The sequence below is a fragment of the Cygnus olor genome, chromosome 1 (assembly GCF_009769625.2).
Source record: "Cygnus olor isolate bCygOlo1 chromosome 1, bCygOlo1.pri.v2, whole genome shotgun sequence".
NCBI lineage: Eukaryota > Metazoa > Chordata > Aves > Anseriformes > Anatidae > Cygnus > Cygnus olor.
In genome coordinates, this window is record NC_049169.1 from 43,530,359 (window position 1) to 43,547,398 (window position 17,040).

The following is a 17,040-nucleotide window of genomic DNA, read 5'->3' on the forward strand; positions in this document are numbered from 1 at the left end:
TGCTGCTATCTTCAGTGACATCAGACCAGTTGCATACCAACTTGACCTTGAAAGGTCAAAGTCAAATGATTATTTTATTAAAGCCAGACATATTATTGGGACAATGCTTTCTCGGGGTTTCTGGCCGCTATATCTGGCCTCCTCTCTTGACTGCCCACTTGTCCCTTCAGTATTCAAGTTAGAAGGCCAAGTTTCTTTTAATGTTACATTAGCACAGTACTTAGTTTAAGCAGCCACATTTGTGCGCTCATTATTTGCTAGTACTCTTTGTTTGATCTTTAGCTCTCTAGCTTAGATGCTGACAGAAAGGGGAGCCCACAATCTGTAACCCCAACAGCTGTGGCTGAAGGCAGCTGGCAGGGGCTTGAGTTACCCGGTATCTGAGCTGCCCCCCTTCCCCCAGCCTCAGTTCATCTCCCTTGGGAGCCAAACACCTCTTCTGTACTGCCAAACGCCTTTTCACTGCGTTATCCTACTGTCTCTTCTGGCTCCCTCCTGGCTGCATTTTTTCAGTCCAGCCCTAAGAAACACCTCACTGCTTAACAGTTCTCACGTGGGGATGAAGGCACCAGTATTTAGGCAAGGATGGAAGTTTGAGAGTACTACAAGGATGCAGTGCTGATCACACATGGGAAAACTCCAGCACTGATTTAGCTGCTGAAAATGCATTCTGACTGGCAAAAGAACAAATCTTCCTTCCTCTTCTCAGTGGCAAACTAGTAATTCCTGACTCAGTTATCGAGGTGATGGTGGGACACTACCTCCTGCTAGGCATCACATGCTTTCATGGAGCTTCTCTGTTCCAGACAGCAGTACAAAAAAACATTTTTTCCAGGTAATTTAATTTTACAGCAGGGAAATGGACTCTACTGATCTCTTCATTGTACAAAGGGCTTTATTGGCCTATTGGATTTTAAGCCATTCTCTGCTACGACATAAACAGAGAATAGCGTCAAAGTAAAAAACAAGGTCAACAAAGTCACGGCATGAAATTGTGAAATACACGTGGGCCTCAAGCACAAAACCTCTGCGACTACAACAGCTTTTCTGAAGGCCCACTCTTGCCTGCTCTTTTTTCCAAAGGAGCTCCCACCCACGTGCAGGGCTGCAGGCTGAGCAGACAGCTCCACAACCTGGTTGCGCTGTGGTTATTCAGCGGACACTCCAGGGCAAATGATGAGACAAACTCCACCCACCGAAAATACACACTGGCAAAAACTAGGTAATCACAGCTCTTCATAGAGATCGTTAATGACTTGCGCACACGTTGGGTTCAGATTTAGTCATTAGGCATCTAGGCTGCTATACAATCTGTCTCTACAGATGTTTTCTGTTATATAGAACTTTATTTGTAATACAGGACAGGAAGACAGAGTCAGTCTGTCTCACGGATTGTGGCCTGCATAAAATTTGGACAGAAAGTCGTTAGGCTGTGGCGTTTCCGTCTCATGGAAATACCTCATGATGTGAGTCTTCTGCTTCCATACGTGAATGGTTTCTTGAAGATCCATTTTTCCCTGTGCATAGACAAAAGATATATAATAGTGAGAATTATTATAATAATATTATAATAATGAGACTGCCTGGAAGCTTCACCCACTGTATTACTTTGGACTATGTTTGCAGATTTTTTCCTTTATTTAAAGACAACCTAGCTGCCTTGAAATGCAAGAAATACAACAGGTGAGCATGGCAGCTCTTGGCTGGAAGGTTTCTGACGCTTTAAAACTGCAAAGGTTAGTTACCCTTGCTCAGGCTTCTTTTGAATCCTTACCCTACTCTTGGCATGTTGATTAGTCCTTTGAACCAGACAGATCTCAGGGCTAAGACACAGCTAGATATGTTACCAAATCAGGATGTATTGCCACCTACACAGACCCAAAGTCAGCCTCCCACAAAGTACGGCCACTCGAGTGTTTGTTTCAGAGTCAGTTAAGGAAAATACATCCCAATCTAACGAAGTACTGTAGGGACCAGAACGGTCATTTTTAAATGATAAAAAGATGCTGCTAGCTAGTTTCCCTTTCTTTGATTGCTGCTTTCTAAAAGGAAATACAGGAGTGTTTACACCACTGTTTCGCTTACCATACACTTCCCCTTTTAAACACCTGCAAATTGGAAGAGTCCCTACACTGAGGGGCAGAAACACATACATATTCTAGCAATGCTGACTTACGAACATAACAACACTACCGCCCTGCATACTGACGGAGCTTCATCCCTTACCAACAGGTTTGCTGTAACGGATAAACCAATCCAGATTGCAAAGGGTAACACCTCGTTAAAGCAAGCAAAGACAGAACTGCCCTTCTTTTCCACGCCGCTCGCCACCCGCTCCCTGCAGCCTCGGGGGCCGAGGCGCCCCGCCCGTACCTTAATCACCAGCATGTCTATCACCCGCGGGTCCGTAACGTGGGCGTTCTTCACGAACAGCTCCCGCACCTTATCCCGCGCCTGCCTCACCGTGATGTCCAGCTGGTACAGGTGCACTGAGGGGACACAACACGCTCACGGACACCGCCCGCGCCGCTCCCCCCACACCGCCCGCTGCGGGCCCGGGCCGCCCGGCACGACCTTGACCCGGAGCTGCCTCCTGCGGTGCCGGCGGCGCCCCCTCACCCGTGTTGGGCACCTCGCGGTACCAGGCCCGGTACAGCTCCCGCACGCGCCGCTTCGCCTCGCCCAGGTCCCGGCTGAAGATGGGCTTCACGGCCGCGGCCCCGCGGCCCGCCACCGCCATCTTGTCACCGCCGCCGCCGGCACGGCTCGGAGCGCACCCGCCTCTCCATTGGCCGGCCGCGCTGCCGCTCCGCCCCCTGATTGGGCGGCAGACGCGGGGGGGAGGGACAGCGGGGCGGGCCGCGCGTAATGGCGGCCGGGGCGGAGCTCGATGGCGGACCCTGAGGGAGGGCGGCCCCTGAGGGCGGGCCCGGCCGTGACGGCGGGGCGGGCGTGCGGGCTGCTGCGGGCTGAGGGAGGCATTTCGGGTCGCTTTTATTCCCTTACGGGATCTTTAAATAGAAAACACTGACGTGCAGGTCCCGCTGAAGTTAAAATCTTAACGGTAGTATCGACAAAGAAGTTAAAATCTTACCGGTGGTATCGACAAACGTTCGTGTAAGTCAGCAGCCTTCACCGCTTCCAGAAATTACCGTCAGAAAAATAAATGCGTGCACACACATACGCTGTTTCTGAGTTGTTTATTTTTAGTTGTGATTATGCACAGAGGCTCCTTTATATTAGTTACTACCAGTCTGAACATCAAACCTTAATATTTTTAAGGATGAGTCTGAACATCAAACCTTAATCGTTTTGCAAACCTTGCGAAACAATTGGTCAGAAATATTGCAGGAAGAAAAAGAAAGCCAGCTCTGAAATCTACATCTAACTTTCAAGCAATGTAACTCCATGGCATCGTGCCAAACCTGCCCGAGAACTGACTTTATGTAACGCTGAAGAAAAGCTGTTTCGAGGGGCTATTTAGATAGGAGATGGTAAACCTAAGCACCACAGTTCCTCTTGAAATAGATATGTCGGAATTTCTGCATTTCAGAAATTACCTGCTTCTGTGGCTGAGACATCATACTGATTATTTATGTACTCCTTTTTGGTATTTCCTCCTGCTTAAGGCATAGCATAACATAAGGGTTGTCAGGCACTTCTCTGGATTAAAATTTACTTTCTTTGGGGCTGTAAATGAAGGCAATGCAGTATGTGTGGAATAAACAGCAGTATGCAATAAATATGAAGTAATGAAGGGATTACATGTTTGTAGGATGGTTGTGTTTTTTCAGGGGCACTGCTCTGTGTCGTCCCTCAGGGCAACGTTGCCCGGTCAGAGCTGTAGCTCTCGCCCTGCCCACCACTAGCGCTTGCCAAAGCAGCTGATCGGCCGTGGATGTTTTTTGCAGGAACCAAGCCAGAGCTGAGCTGCCCTGAGCACCCGGAGAGAGGCAGGCAGAGGCACAGCAGGGAGGCAGACAGTGGCTGAGGAGCAGTGGGGCTAGCAGGGAAGGGAGGTGGTCAGGAGCTCTTTACAAATTGTTCTGAGGTTTGTTTGTTTGTTTGTTTTTCCTCCTAAAATTGGCAGGACCCCAGGGTTATCTTTCACCCCAGATACCTTCGTATTTCAGTACACAATAAGCCAGGGCTAATACCCTCTCAGTAGCCTTGTGCTCAGTAAACTGTTTCTGCAATGAGAGCCCAAAGTACAGCAGAACTGGTTTATTGGTTATACATGTACTCGCAAATATGACCATCACCTGTAACATGCTATGGCTGTGTGATTCAGGATCCAAGACTGGAATTAAGCTAAGCTATATTGTTGGGCTACAGCCTTCTTTACACTGCTAGGGACATCTGCACAGATTTAGGTGGTCTTAAGTGGAACTTGGCACCATCCTGCCTAGACCTGCAACATTTCTGACAGCGTTTGCAGTGGTCTCTGAGTGAAAGGGGAACGGTGTGCACTTATCTTGGGATAGCTCGCAGCTTGAATGGGTATGGCGAGTTTATGAGGGCAAAGTGGCCATCCTTCCGTGGCCTGGGCTGATCCTCGGGGAGCATGAAGGTGAATTTCTGCAGGAGAGTGGTGAAGAAGATGAAGAGCTCCATCCTGGCCAGCTGTGCACCCAGGCAGACACGTCGACCTGCAGGAAGGAAGCATCCGTGAAAGAGGACGTTAAACCATGCTGGAATCACTGTGGGATGAGCAACCTCTGTGTGCAGACACGGGATGGAGCAAAATGGAAGATCAGAAGCTGCTTTGCTCAGGAAGGACAGAAAGAAGAAGGTGAGAGTGCCCGGTTAACCATGTCAAAAGGGCACAGGCACTCACAGCTAATTAGATGGGGACACCCTGTCTGGTGTGCACAGCATCATAGAATAATTTAGGTTGGAAGAGCCCCCTGCAGGTCACCTTCTTACCCCCTGCTCAAATGCAAAGATGGGGAAAGAGACTACCCCTGGACTTTCACTTCCCAGGAGGCAGATCACCGCTCCTGCTGTGCACCTGGCTTGCAGCTAGATCCTCCCCTTAGATTTACCTGCTGAGAAAGGCATGAAGGCCTCCGGTTTCGCAAACTGCCCGTTCACGTCCAGGAAGTGTTCGGGGTAAAACTCATTTGGCTTCTTCCAGACTGACTCATCCTTCAGCACGGAAGACAAGTTGGTGATGACTGTTGTCCCCTGCACTCCTCCACAAGAGGAAACAATTTACGTGAGAACAGCAGACTTATCTTGGCGAGATGGATCAGCGCTGGCCCCTCTTTAGTCAGTCTCTCCCATCTAATAGCAACCATCACTAGATGCTTCAAAATATGGCACTGAGCTCCTCTTCTGTATCTTAGCTATAACGGAGGTAAAGCAGTGCACTTTTCCAATAACATGCTGCCTGTCCTATGCACCTGAAGCATTTGAACTTTTGCAACTTATATCCTTACAAAGGCCATTGCATGCAAATGTTAATTTCATGGTTACATAGTGGAAACAGCTTCTGCTTCACAGATCCTTCTGGACTTACTTTGTAGCTGGAGAGAAAAAGCTAACTGACAGACTTCAAAGCCCAACTTTCACACATGGAAAATGGCAAAGCTTTCTTGTTTCCCGTGTCAATGTTTTAAGCTTAGTGGAGTTACTGCAAGGCTGAAAAAAACATCCCAGGCTTGTATTGCTACCAGCACTGCCAGGACAGAGTGCTTTTGATTCCTGTCACAGTGTCAATGGACCGAATGCCAGTGGCAACTGAATAACTTCAGAGATTTAACTACTACCGTCTCAGGAAAGGCGGCAAGCTGGTCTCATGTGCCTCCAAAGAGCCCTTCCAACACAGGCAGTGAATGTCACAGCTCATCAAGAGGAAAGCAAACCTTTGCACTGAGCTGCCACTACAGTTGGGTTCCCACATAACTAGTGTAAACCTAGAGCACAAACGTGTCCATCTGTCTGGTCTTAACATTTCAAAGTTCCCTGCTTCAGTGCTTGGCAGTGACCGTGATTTGGGGCTGGAAATACAAATCTGCAAGGTTGTGTGGGGTCACCCACACCCTAGGCCTGGTGTCTGCACAGGACAAGGATGCTGCATGGCCCGTCTGGCCATGGGAATGGGCCATGGCCATGGGCCTGTCTCACCTTGGGAATGAAGTAACCTTGAAGCTCGGTGTCCCGGTATGTCATGTGAGGTAGCCCAACAGGAGTGATGTCCCCACAGCGCTGTGCCTCATGGATCACGGCATTGGTGTAGGGCATGTTCACTTGGTCCATCATGGTAGGTGACCTCTCTCTTCCAATCACCATATCAATCTCTTTGTGGATTTTACCTGAAAGCAGCACAGCCAAGGACTTAGAGCTCCCTTAGCTAAACAGAAGGGGCTGGTACAAGCTGGAGGAAAGCTAGCAGTATGAGCTCAGTAGGCACTGTGCAAGAGCAGGACAAGCAATTATAGAAAGGAACAGAAACTAAAGGGAAATGCCTTTCTGCAGTTGTTTAGAAAAAAAATAATAAAGAAAAATAAACAAACAAAACAAAACAAAAAACTGTAACTGTTATTTGTGCACCGTGTCTTTAATAAAGGTCTTGGCACTTGACATGCTATCTTATCCCTCCTCAATGTGGCTGGAAGTGTACTTGTGCAGGCAGCATTTGAGAATTAAAACAGATTAGTGTTTATTCCGAGTATAGGAGGGAGGGTTCCATGACCACTGGAAGTCCCCAGGTAGCCCTCAGTGTGAAGGAGAGTGAACTTGCCCTTCCATCTCCAGTCTTTTCATTAGGGCTTCCCCACCGCCACCACTGGGCCTGCTAGAGCAGCTGTATCAGGGGAAGTGTTTCTCCTGGTTTCTTCTAGACCAACAATCACCAAAGCTGTTTCTCCTTGCAAAAGCCCCAAACCATGGATAGGAGATGTTGAGTGTCCTTACAGAGAAATGAGGGTTGAAGGGAACATACTGCACCTCTGCCTGTCCTCTCACTTACTCTGCGTTTCTGGGTGCAAAAGCATGTACAGAAATGCCCACCGGAGGGTGGTGGAGGTGGTGTCAGAACCAGCTGCAAACAAGTCTGCGGTCACCAGACGAAGGTTGTTGTAATTGAAACCATTCTCTTCAGCCTCCTTACCCTGCGGAAAGCAAACAAGTGTGTGATAGGAGCAAAGACAGTCGCTGGGTGAGAAGACCTTCCTTCAGAGCACCGCTAAGAAGCACTAGATCCGCTTTTGCTGACCAAGAATTTCATTGGCAGAGAAAAGCACAACAGAGGCAATAGTCTGTGTATGACTGATGTGCTCCAATACCGCTGTTACCAGTGTATTTGAAGGTCATCGGTAACCTCCCACGGCCTGCGAGATGAACATTACTCCTGCCTTCAGAACAGAAGTAAACACCTTGCGCTCCCAGCTCAGCAGGCCACTGCCACTTACTGTAACGTCCTCCCCCAGAGGAGGTGGAACTCTGTTAGTCAGGCTTGATCAGATCATAAAGCCCACGCAGCAGCGAGGAGGCTGCACTGATGCGGCAAATGCAAATTAACGGTATTTTGAGGGGGCTATCTGTAGGTACGCATTACAGATTCTCACTGCTTCTGCCCTGGTGTTTTCTTACGATCAGGGGGGAAAAAATCAGGGCATCGTTGCTGCCTATTAAGTCTGCAACACCAATTTCAGCAAAACTGGTCTCTCATCCAAATACTAATTGAGCTCAAATTTGCTAGCATATGAGATATGACAAGCTCTCTGCATGAGTTCATCTGCTTGTCTTTTCTAATCCTTTTTATACTTTTCTCTCCTAGGGACTAGCTTCTGCTGAGTTATTCTGTATATTTTGATGCTGTCTTAACATGGATAGCAATTAATGAGGCATTTAAGTCTCAACTGTTATTCAAATAAAGGAACTCTGGTGAGGGAGCTGTGGGACTGGCCTGACTGAAGTTAGCCCAGTGGAGGGATTTATCAGACTGGCTTCTCAGGGGACCTCAGTAAGCAGGAGAGGGATGTGACAAGAGGGAAGGAGGCCAGGCTCAGTCTCCCCCAGTAGAAATGCTCAGTGCAGAGCACGTTAGGTCACGTTGCTCTGCTCTGACATCAGTCGTTAAGGCACTGACAAACATCTTGCATGTCTGGCTTGTCCGCTGGTGCAAACTTAGACTTATTCATGAATTCTCAATTATTGACTTTTAAATGTCTTCAAAATGGTGTAGGCTGGAAAGAAGGGAGCTGCCAGACACTGAGGGAAAAATGAGAGTGGAAGGTGGGGACAGGAACATCAGCAGATTATATGATTTCTGAGGACAATCAAGGAGGGCACAGCATGAAGAAATTAATGCTCAAGATATGAAGTAGAATGAAGAAGTAGAAAATTAAGCAGTAATGGTCTTTAGAGAGCTTTATGACAAAAGTCAGCTTTCATCAACAAGCTCAAAGAAGTAGAGGAATTGCTCCTGGGCTCTACGGTTCTGCTGGTCTCTCCCTACCTTTGACATTTCCTTTAAAAATGCATCAGTGAAATCACGGGTGTATTCAGGGTTCCAGGTCTCCATGTGCTTTTGTATGAGAACGTCTATGAAGTCCATGTATGCCTTTTGCCCTCGAAAGACTTTCTGCGGCAGTCCAGGGATGCGCAACAAAATGGGCATCACGTTAAGAAGCTGGTAGGCCAGAACCACAGAGAAAGAGACAAGATATTACGTGATGCAAAAAGAAAAATAATGAAAACACAGTGCTCTCAAGCGACAGAGGGCAGCCTCTTACAGAACATATCACACTTCTATGTTACCTGAGTCAGGAATCCAGCTTCTTCACTCAGGGAGTTTTCAAACAAAGCTACCATTTTCCTGAACACCTCATCACCGTAGTCAAAACGCTCTCCATAGATGATGGTGCAGATCATATTGCAGACTGCATTGTTTACGAGAAAACGTAAATCGAAAGGACGACCTAAAAACAGAAAGGGAGACCAAGCAAAGAGGCTAAGCGACATCAACCTATTGAACCTCAGAGTTCGGCTACAAGAATACACAAATACCTCCTTGATGTTTTCAAGAGAAAAACAAAACAAAACAAAACAAAAAACACTCAAAGTACAAATACATCATAGTAGGAAGAGAAGATCTTCTCATCTCCTGCTGTGGTTCAGCTGGTCATTATTTAAGGGAGAAAGCTCCCAAAGAAAAGCTGATTTGCAGGGTTGTTCTGTCACATGCCAGATAAGACTTCTGTTTGCGTCTAGATGACAGGTGATGTGCTGTGAAAACTTCACTTTTGTCATGTGTGATAATATCGCTGTGTTCCACCAAACTTCATAAAGGTAACAGTGACCAAGCCGTGGGAATAATTATATTTTACCTCTGCTTATTTCTATTCATGTCCTATTTCAGATTGATTAGCTTTACAGTAGCCCCAATGTGTCAGGTAGAAGTGGCTTCAAGGCAGAGCAGGATCAGTAATAATTATGCTGATGGACTTGAAACACTGCATGCATGTGGGAGTGGCTGTGTTAGTACTTCTCTCTCTGCATTGTTCTATTGCATTTTCCCGTTTTTTTGTTTGCTTTGTTTTGTTTCTAAGAGCAGTTTGCCCATCCTTCTGGATGTGACATACCTTCTTCTGCTTTGATTGCAGAGCACAGGAATCCTGCTTCCTCAGTCACTCGCTCCTCCAAGGATTTCTTTCCCATTCCAAAGTCCCTCAAGGTAGAGAGTGTGAATTTCCTTATCTCCTTCCAGACGTGCCCATATCTTGCTACAACAATCCCTGGAATTATGGATGAACAAGAAATGTCAGGAGCTCTGACATATACATCATGCAAAGTTTACTAGAGAAGAGCAAATGTGAGTTTGGAGGTACGGGTCTGTAGGGATAGATGAAAGGGTCTGATCTTGTACAGCTTATTCACACAGCCATTCTAAAAACTTATTACTGCACCTTCTAATACAGCTACATGCCCAGTAAAAGTGGAGGGGGAGTTCAATGAGAACTTGTGCCAGTGCCTGCGGGAAATGCCCATTTCCAAGGGACGTTACCTTCAGATTTATCTCTGTAGCCCACATGTTCATACATTGGGAAGTACGGCCGGTCAGCAAAGTCATCTGATTTGTGAACCAGGGCTTCCTTCACAGTTTTGTACCCATTCAGCACTACCAGGTTGGTCCAGCAGTTCTGGAGGCTGAAGATGTTTCCGAACTTCTTCTGAAACTGGCAAGATAAAAAAATTGGCCCTGAAAGTGACCTCACACCCAATAGTGCTGGCAAGTAATGTCCGAAATATCCCTGTAGCCTTCCTTAGGGCCTTTACTATTTAGAGGGTTGAACTGCTTTTATTAGGAGACCTTCAGCTGACCTTTGTTGTGTTTGCAGTGAAACATCTCAAAGCAGTGTGAAACACCAGCTGAAGCAGGGAGCAACACACTGCAACTGGCAAGATTTAATATACAACTATCCAGCTCAAGCTGTTGCCAAGAACATTGTGCAAGCATTTTGGATTTTGTTTGACAACACAAGGTCAAGGACCTCTTTTGGGATTTTCAGATAGTGCAAGCTCAACAACCCACTAATACTTGGATTTTGAATACTTTGTGTTGTTTATCTGTCTCTGAAAGCCTAGGCAATTTTTGAGCTAGTTTTGAACTAGTTTTGAGTTCTTTCTGCTAGAAGGAAGTATCGATGATAAAGTGATATGTAGTTTCTTTACATGCATTTGTTCCTAAAGATTGACTCAAAGCCCAGATCCTAGGAGCATGCTTGGAAGAGGCAGCTCCATGCTGGAGTTTCAGGTCAACTTTCTCCCCAAGAGCAACGAACGCATCTAGTAAGACTGGTAATTCGCACATCCCCTACATCTGCTGTGATCTATAAAAGACACGAAGCTGACAGCAGAATGATTGCACAGGTAACCTGTCGGCTGTATGCTCATCCAACCCATAGCTTGACATGGAGCTGAGCCTCCTTGAGGAGGACAAGCCCTTCCACTGAACATGGGCTCCCAGGAAGCCAGGCTGAAGCTGCACTGCTGCTGGTCAGTAACACTGAACACAGTGCTCAGGAGAGTGCTGTTGGAAGGTGTCGTAGTAGCGATGCTCACAAAAAACACATTAGTTATCTCTGTTTTCTTTTCCCTTCTCTTTCTTTCTTTTTCTTTTTCTCTTTCTTTTTCTCTTTCTTTTTCTCTTTCTTTTTCTTTTTCTTTTCCTTTCTTTTTCTTTTTCTTTTTCTTTTTCTTTTTCTTTTTCTTTTTCTTTTTCTTTTTCTTTTTCTTTCTTTCTCTTTTTCTTTTTCTTCTTTTTCTTTTTCTTTTTCTTTTTCTTTTTCTTTTTCTTTTCCTTTCTTTTTCTTTTTCTTTTTCTTTTTCTTTTTCTTTTTCTTTTTCTTCTTTCTTTTTCTTTTTCTTTCTCTTTTTCTTTTTCTTTTTCTTTTTCTTTCTTTTTCTTTTTCTTTTTCTTTTCCTTTTTCTTTTTCTTTTCCTTTCTTTTTTCTTTTTCTTTTTCTTTTTCTTTTTCTTTTTCTTTTTCTTTTTCTTTTTCTTTTTCTTTTTCTTTTTCTTTTCCTTTTCTTTTCTCTTTTTCTTTTCCTTTTTCTTTTCCTTTTTCTTTTTCTTTTTCTTTTTCCTTTTTCTTTTTCTTTTCTTTTTTCTTTTCCTTTCTTTTCTTCTTTTTCTTTTTCTTTTTCTTTTTCTTTTCTTTTCCTTTTTCTTCTTTTTTTTTTCTTTTTCTTTTTCTTTTTCTTTCTTTCTTTTTTTTTCTTTTTCTTTTTTCTTTTCTTTTCTTTTTCTTTTTCTTTCTTCTTCTTTTTCTTTTTCTTTTTCTTTTTCTTTTTCTTTTTCTTTTTTTTTTCTTTTTCTTTTTCTTTTTCTTTTTCTTTTTCTTTTTCTTTCTTTCTTTCTTTCTTTCTTTCTTTCTTTCTTTCTTTCTTTCTTTTTCTTTCTTTCTTTTCCTTCCTTCCTTCCTTCCTTCTTTCCCTCTTTCCCTCTTTCCCTCTTCATTTCCATACTCTGAGCAAATCAAGGAACTGAAATACTCTGAGTGTATTTGCAGTGGGATTGGAAAGGGAATTAGTACTTTACTGGCACTAGAAATACATCATTAAAAGTGATTACCGGTCAAGACTGCGGTCAGCATGACCCTGATTTGATGAGATTTGAAAATGGTAATCTTTTGGACTATATGAAGGCAAACAATACAAATGCTGTATTTATTTTCTCCATTTGGTGGATTTTGGACAGACAGCTGAGCAGTGTTGTCCTAAAGAAAAAAAAGACCTTTAGAGTTTGCAAACTAATCTGCTGCAAGCTGTGCTGTGCCTTTCCCTCGAGAAAGAATAAGCCCTGACTTTGAATGGGAATGCTACAGACATTTTGGGCACTGCTGCTGGGGCAAATCCCGCGAGCTGATCTCTTTAACCTGAGCAGCCTCGTGCCCGTAGGCATGCTGGCGTAACTCACGGAGAAGCCTGCCATTCCCATGACCACGTCCCCAGCCCGCAGGTTGCCCCACAGGGCTGGCACTCACCTTGTTGAAGGAGAGGTGCGGGTTGTGGAAGTCGATGTACGGCATGGTCCCGATGAATGGCAGCGACATCGGGCCTGGCGGGTAATGCCTCCACTTCTTTCTGCGCTTCATGAAATCAAGAAGCAAGGTGAAGATGGTAAGGAAAATTCCCAGCACAGAGATGTTGCTCCAGTAAGATGACAGCCACAGGAGCAATGTCATTTTGTAGCCTGTCTGCTCCTCGGTCTTCCTCTTTTGACCCAAGACTGTTTCTGCCTCTCCCTTCTGCCTCTTTCTCTGTTCTCCTGCTTCCCTCCTCGGGCAGCTGTCCTCTTTTCCTTGCTTCCTCCTGTCCCCTCACTCTCTTTTTCTGTCTCCCTGCTCCTCTCTCCCTCCAGTTTCTGGCTTGTGAATGTGGAACTTGGCTCTGTCCCCAAGCTCCTCCTCTGTTCCACTCAGCCTCGGGGGAGTGGTGATGAGGGTCATCCCTTTTCCTCCTCCTCCTCCTCCTTCCCCTCCTTCGCCAAAGCTGGAGCTCAGAGGCCACTTTGTCCTTGTGACAAAGAGGTGCTGGGGTGCCCTCAGAACAACAAGCACAACAGCAACCCAGTCCTGCTGCATTCTCACGGGGCTGTTTTGTAAGGGTTTAAGCCTGTCTCCTTCTTGCTCATGCAGACAAGTCAAGGCAGACACGGATCCTAAACACAGGCTGTTCGGGTTTCTGTATGCAGGGCCAAGAAGTTGTTCCATTGGAGCTTGAGTAAGCTCAGGTTAGGTCAAGCTTTCCCATACAGAAAGCACATAAGTGACAGAAATTAACCTAAAACAGTGACCTGAGACTAAAAATCATTTTTGGAAATAACAACCTTTATCCAACTCCAAATGTCAGTCAGTGCAACAACCTTGATTTTGGTAGGATACATCTCAACTACAAGGGGGAAGCACATGCTCACAAGCAGCCTTGCATTTCCAGCCCTTGGGGCAGCAGTAATCCAAATGCAATTATGGAGATAGTCAAAGTGTTTCCTAAAACAGCACAGCTCTGTGCTCCTGGCATTGCTGCCTTCGGAGATCAATAAAGCTCTCCATTATGACAGTTAGCTCTAGCTGAAAAGAAGCAATAAACCCATCACCGTTTGATCTGTGATCTCGGTGTGATCACAGAAAAACTCCTAATGGAGCAATTGCTGCGACGGTGATGGAGAGCTCAAGCTGCAAAGCGATGAACCCACAAACACTCTGCAGTGATCTCTGGTGTGTAGCCAAGGCCTTGAAACGCCCCTCACCCAGAGAGGCACCTAAATGCTCGTTATTTGTGTGCAGAGGTCCCCTGTGCGGGGTCTGTACAGCATGGTCAGGGGAACCCTGGCACGTCCCTTGTGAAAGCACTGTGACTTGGGGCTTATCTCAGGCACCTGTAAACAAACATACAGCAGGGGCGATCAAGGACAGCAAGTCAGTGGAGCCACCTCACGTGATCACAGGCCTGAGGACTCACAGGTGTACCGCAATGTGAAGGACCGGATGGTCAGGTGCAACCTGGGAGTGTGCTGCAGAAGACAATTGCTTGACAGAAGTGACTGGCGAGCCAACTAAGGGGATGCCCTGATGGGTTTGTTATTCATAAACGAGGAGGAACTGGTCCAGGACATTAAGGCCAAGAGTAAGTTTTCCTGCAGCAGTCATGACGCTGTGGAATTTAAAATCCTGCAAGAAGTCAGCAGGTCAAATAGCATTACAGCCCTTGCCTACAGGAGAGCATATTTCACCTTGTTCAGGGATCTGCTTGCCAAGACCCCAAAGGGATCTGCCTTGGAGAGCAGAGGGCCCCAGGAGAGCTGCTTCTCTTCAAGGACAAACTCCTCAGAGCATGAGAGCAGTGGATATCATTTATTGCTTTGACTTTGGTAAAGCCTTTGACACGTCTCCTACAGTACTCTTGCAGGTAAATCAGCGTGATACAGACTGGCAAGGCAGATGATACGGTGGATGGAAGATTGCTTGCTCCTTGGGGCTCAGAGGGTTGGAATCAGTGGTACAAAGTCCAGCTGGTGGCTGATCACTAGCGACACATCATTAGCTGTCCCCGGGCTGTTAAAGTTTAACGTATTCATTAATGACTGGGGTGACGGGACAGAGAGTGCTCCTAGCAAGCACAGACTGGGAAAGCTAACAAGAGCTGAAGTGTGCTTGTGAGTTTGTTGGCTTCAAAGCACGCACCACATTTTGAACAGCTCTGCTGCAAGGTCTTAGGAGACAGAGCTGTGACAGTCCTGTACTCAGTGAGCTGACTTGAGCAAGCGGCGTCTGGATGCTTAAATGTGATCAGGGGATTTCTCTCAGACTCATTTTTGTGACCCACGCACACAGATGACAAGTGAAAAGATGGGAAAACATGGTCTCAGGAACATGACAGACATTGCCAGATCACCCACCTGGTAAAAGGATGTTACTCTTCGGGTTTCGATGTATTTTGAGCTCTAACTTTACAAATTTCAGCTGAAAAATATCCACCTGTGTTCTTTCCTTTTGGTTATCTTGGCTACAGCTAAAATCTGTCAGACTCCCATCGCTCACCTCTGGGCTGCCAGAAGGATGGTTGGGTGATGGGAATGCAGGCAGTGGATTTACTTTTAGGGACATTGCTTTGAGAAGCCACCAGAAGAGCAACTCTCTAGCTGCTCTTCTTCCTGGGGCTTGGCCTTGATGTTTGGGCTCCAAAGCTGCAACCTGAGAAATGAAGCAGCTTAAGAAAAGATGTTCCTTCCCCCCTGCCATATACACCTTCCCAAAATGTTTCTGGGCAAACAATCCTTTCCTCTCCCCACTTCAGGTGGCAAACTAGACAGCTCCTCCACTCTTGATTAGTAGCTTGGACTGCCTTGGCTGGAAAGGACTGGAAGAAGTGGCATAGCTTAGGTCATAGGTAACAAATCTCTATCTGAGAGAAAGGAAGAAAAAAGGGCAATGATGCTTTTGAAGAACAAAAGATGATCATTTGCATTTATTTTCAAAAAAGTAATATTTTGAGAGATTTTTCAAACCCTGGGGGAAAAAAATCAAAATCCGTACATATTAATTTTAGCTAGCTTCAGCCCCACTGTGCAGTGTGCTCATCCTTACGCAATATCAGTTAAGAGACAAGCTGAGTGAAGTTGCAGAAGTTATGTGTGGACATTGCTGTTCTTAGACTGGAGAACCCCCAACATGAACAGAAAGCAAGGTTCGAAAAGAAGCCTGTTGATCTTGCAAAGTGAAGCATCTCGAGGTAACAAAATGCAGGGATTAGCATTGCCTGCACAATGTTGATTGAGATTTCTTGTCCATATACACCATAAGATCATAATTAATTGCAATCTTTTGCTATTTTTCCTTCCTGAAGGACCCTCCCTCTGTTTATGGGATAGATGATGATCATTTAGTAACCCTGTTTTAATTACACTATTTGGATTCAAAGCCTGTTTTGCTACCTGCTGATCACACCCTGCCTGGTTAAAGTCCCGGTTCCTGGGCAGCTGCCAGCAGCCAGGCAAACGCTCTTCTTTCTCTCCCCCCCTTTGCTTCAGTGCCAGAGCCAGGAAGCAGCGGTCACACAACGTGAATATTTCCTCGAGCTTTCAGAAATTTCTCATCCACATCCCAGCAGGCTGGCTGCTTTTCCCCTCGCACCGTTAGGTGGATCCAAACCTCAGCAACATTTCAGTCTGGAGAAGCAAAGCCCCTCGCAGGAGCACAGCTGCTCGGTGTGATGCCTGCTGCTGCTGCCATTCCCCAGCCATGCAGTGCTGGGGGAGACCCCCGAAACCCTTCCTCTTCAGTGGCTTCTTCACTGGCCTTCTGCCCATTTCCAGGGTCCTTTCTTCCCTCCAGTCCCGGTATTTTTGGTCCTTCTCCGTATCCTTTTTCTAGCCCGTCTTTTGCCCATTTTGCCCTAGCTCTGACTGCTTCTCCTCCCAGCTGCTTTAGTGCTGGAAGGGGGCAAGGAGGGAGCGGAGGAGACCGGCCTTGTGCTCCTCATCCTCCCTTGCCAGCCCCAGCAGCCGGCGATAACCACCACCTGCTCCCTTCAGACAGCTCCGGGGGATTTGGGCTGAAAAAAACGAGATCTCTATCGAGCACAGGCAGGCCGGTTTTTCAAGTGCTTGTCAAGTGGCCAAGTTTGAGCACAGTTTTAGGGAGCGGGCGCAATGTGTCTTCCTAACAGAGAGCCGCCTCCTGCCAAGTTTCAAGTGCGGCGCTTCTAAGCATTAAACCGAGAGAGGAAAAACGTCGCCAGAAATTTTTCTAACGGGTTAGGAGGAGGTCAGACAAACAATGGGTTTCTAAGAACGATGTCAGCTATTAGAAATGGACTAAAATTTTTGGCTGAATGCTCCCAAACAAATTTAGCCGGAGGCACAACCCCAGCTTGGGAAATTTTAGTCTCAGTCGGTTCATTGTGACTGTCTTGGACTTCAGATAAGGCTTCGTAAATTGGAATTATTTGTACAGCTTTAAGACGGGCTGTGCAAACAGCTTGTTCATAATAAAGCAGTCAGCAGAACTGAAATAGCCAAGTCTTTCATAGT

At 46.1% G+C, this 17,040-nt stretch overlaps 2 protein-coding genes across 2 annotated transcripts; both read right to left on the minus strand.

The window, feature by feature from the left end:
• Window positions 1–1,326: 1,326 nt before the first annotated feature.
• NDUFA6 (NADH:ubiquinone oxidoreductase subunit A6) lies at window positions 1,327–2,802 on the minus strand. Its single transcript, XM_040554664.1, has 3 exons — window positions 2,620–2,802; window positions 2,374–2,489; window positions 1,327–1,517 (listed from the first exon to the last, which is right to left on the minus strand). Exons 1-3 carry the CDS (start codon window positions 2,738–2,740, stop codon window positions 1,386–1,388), a joined length of 369 nt encoding a protein of 122 aa, XP_040410598.1. The 5' UTR covers window positions 2,741–2,802; the 3' UTR covers window positions 1,327–1,385.
• A 401-nt stretch (window positions 2,803–3,203) lies between these two features.
• Window positions 3,204–12,913, minus strand: LOC121068987 (cytochrome P450 2D20). Its single transcript, XM_040554600.1, has 9 exons — window positions 12,494–12,913; window positions 10,013–10,184; window positions 9,591–9,743; window positions 8,767–8,927; window positions 8,465–8,638; window positions 6,974–7,115; window positions 6,130–6,317; window positions 5,046–5,187; window positions 3,204–4,649 (listed from the first exon to the last, which is right to left on the minus strand). The coding sequence occupies exons 1-9, from the start codon at window positions 12,692–12,694 to the stop codon at window positions 4,471–4,473; spliced, it is 1,512 nt and encodes a 503-aa protein (XP_040410534.1). The 5' UTR covers window positions 12,695–12,913; the 3' UTR covers window positions 3,204–4,470.
• Between the last annotated feature and the right edge of the window lie 4,127 nt (window positions 12,914–17,040).

What these genes read in the sequence shown, in the direction of transcription:
- NDUFA6 (XM_040554664.1), bottom strand. Translation starts at nt 2,740, where the DNA reads ATGGCGGTGGCGGGCCGCGGGGCCGCGGCCGTGAAGCCCATCTTCAGC. An exon ending in CCGCGAGGTGCCCAACACGG is followed by an intron (nt 2,490 to 2,619) that starts GTGAGGGGGCGC and finishes GTGTCCCCTCAG; the next exon opens with TGCACCTGTACCAGCTGGAC. An exon ending in TAGACATGCTGGTGATTAAG is followed by an intron (nt 1,518 to 2,373) that starts GTACGGGCGGGG and finishes GTCTATGCACAG; the next exon opens with GGAAAAATGGATCTTCAAGA.
- LOC121068987 (XM_040554600.1), bottom strand. Translation starts at nt 12,694, where the DNA reads ATGACATTGCTCCTGTGGCTGTCATCTTACTGGAGCAACATCTCTGTG. An exon ending in TTTTAAAGGAAATGTCAAAG is followed by an intron (nt 7,116 to 8,464) that starts GTAGGGAGAGAC and finishes TGCTTTCCGCAG; the next exon opens with GGTAAGGAGGCTGAAGAGAA. An exon ending in CTTCATGCCTTTCTCAGCAG is followed by an intron (nt 4,650 to 5,045) that starts GTAAATCTAAGG and finishes TCCTTCCTGCAG; the next exon opens with GTCGACGTGTCTGCCTGGGT.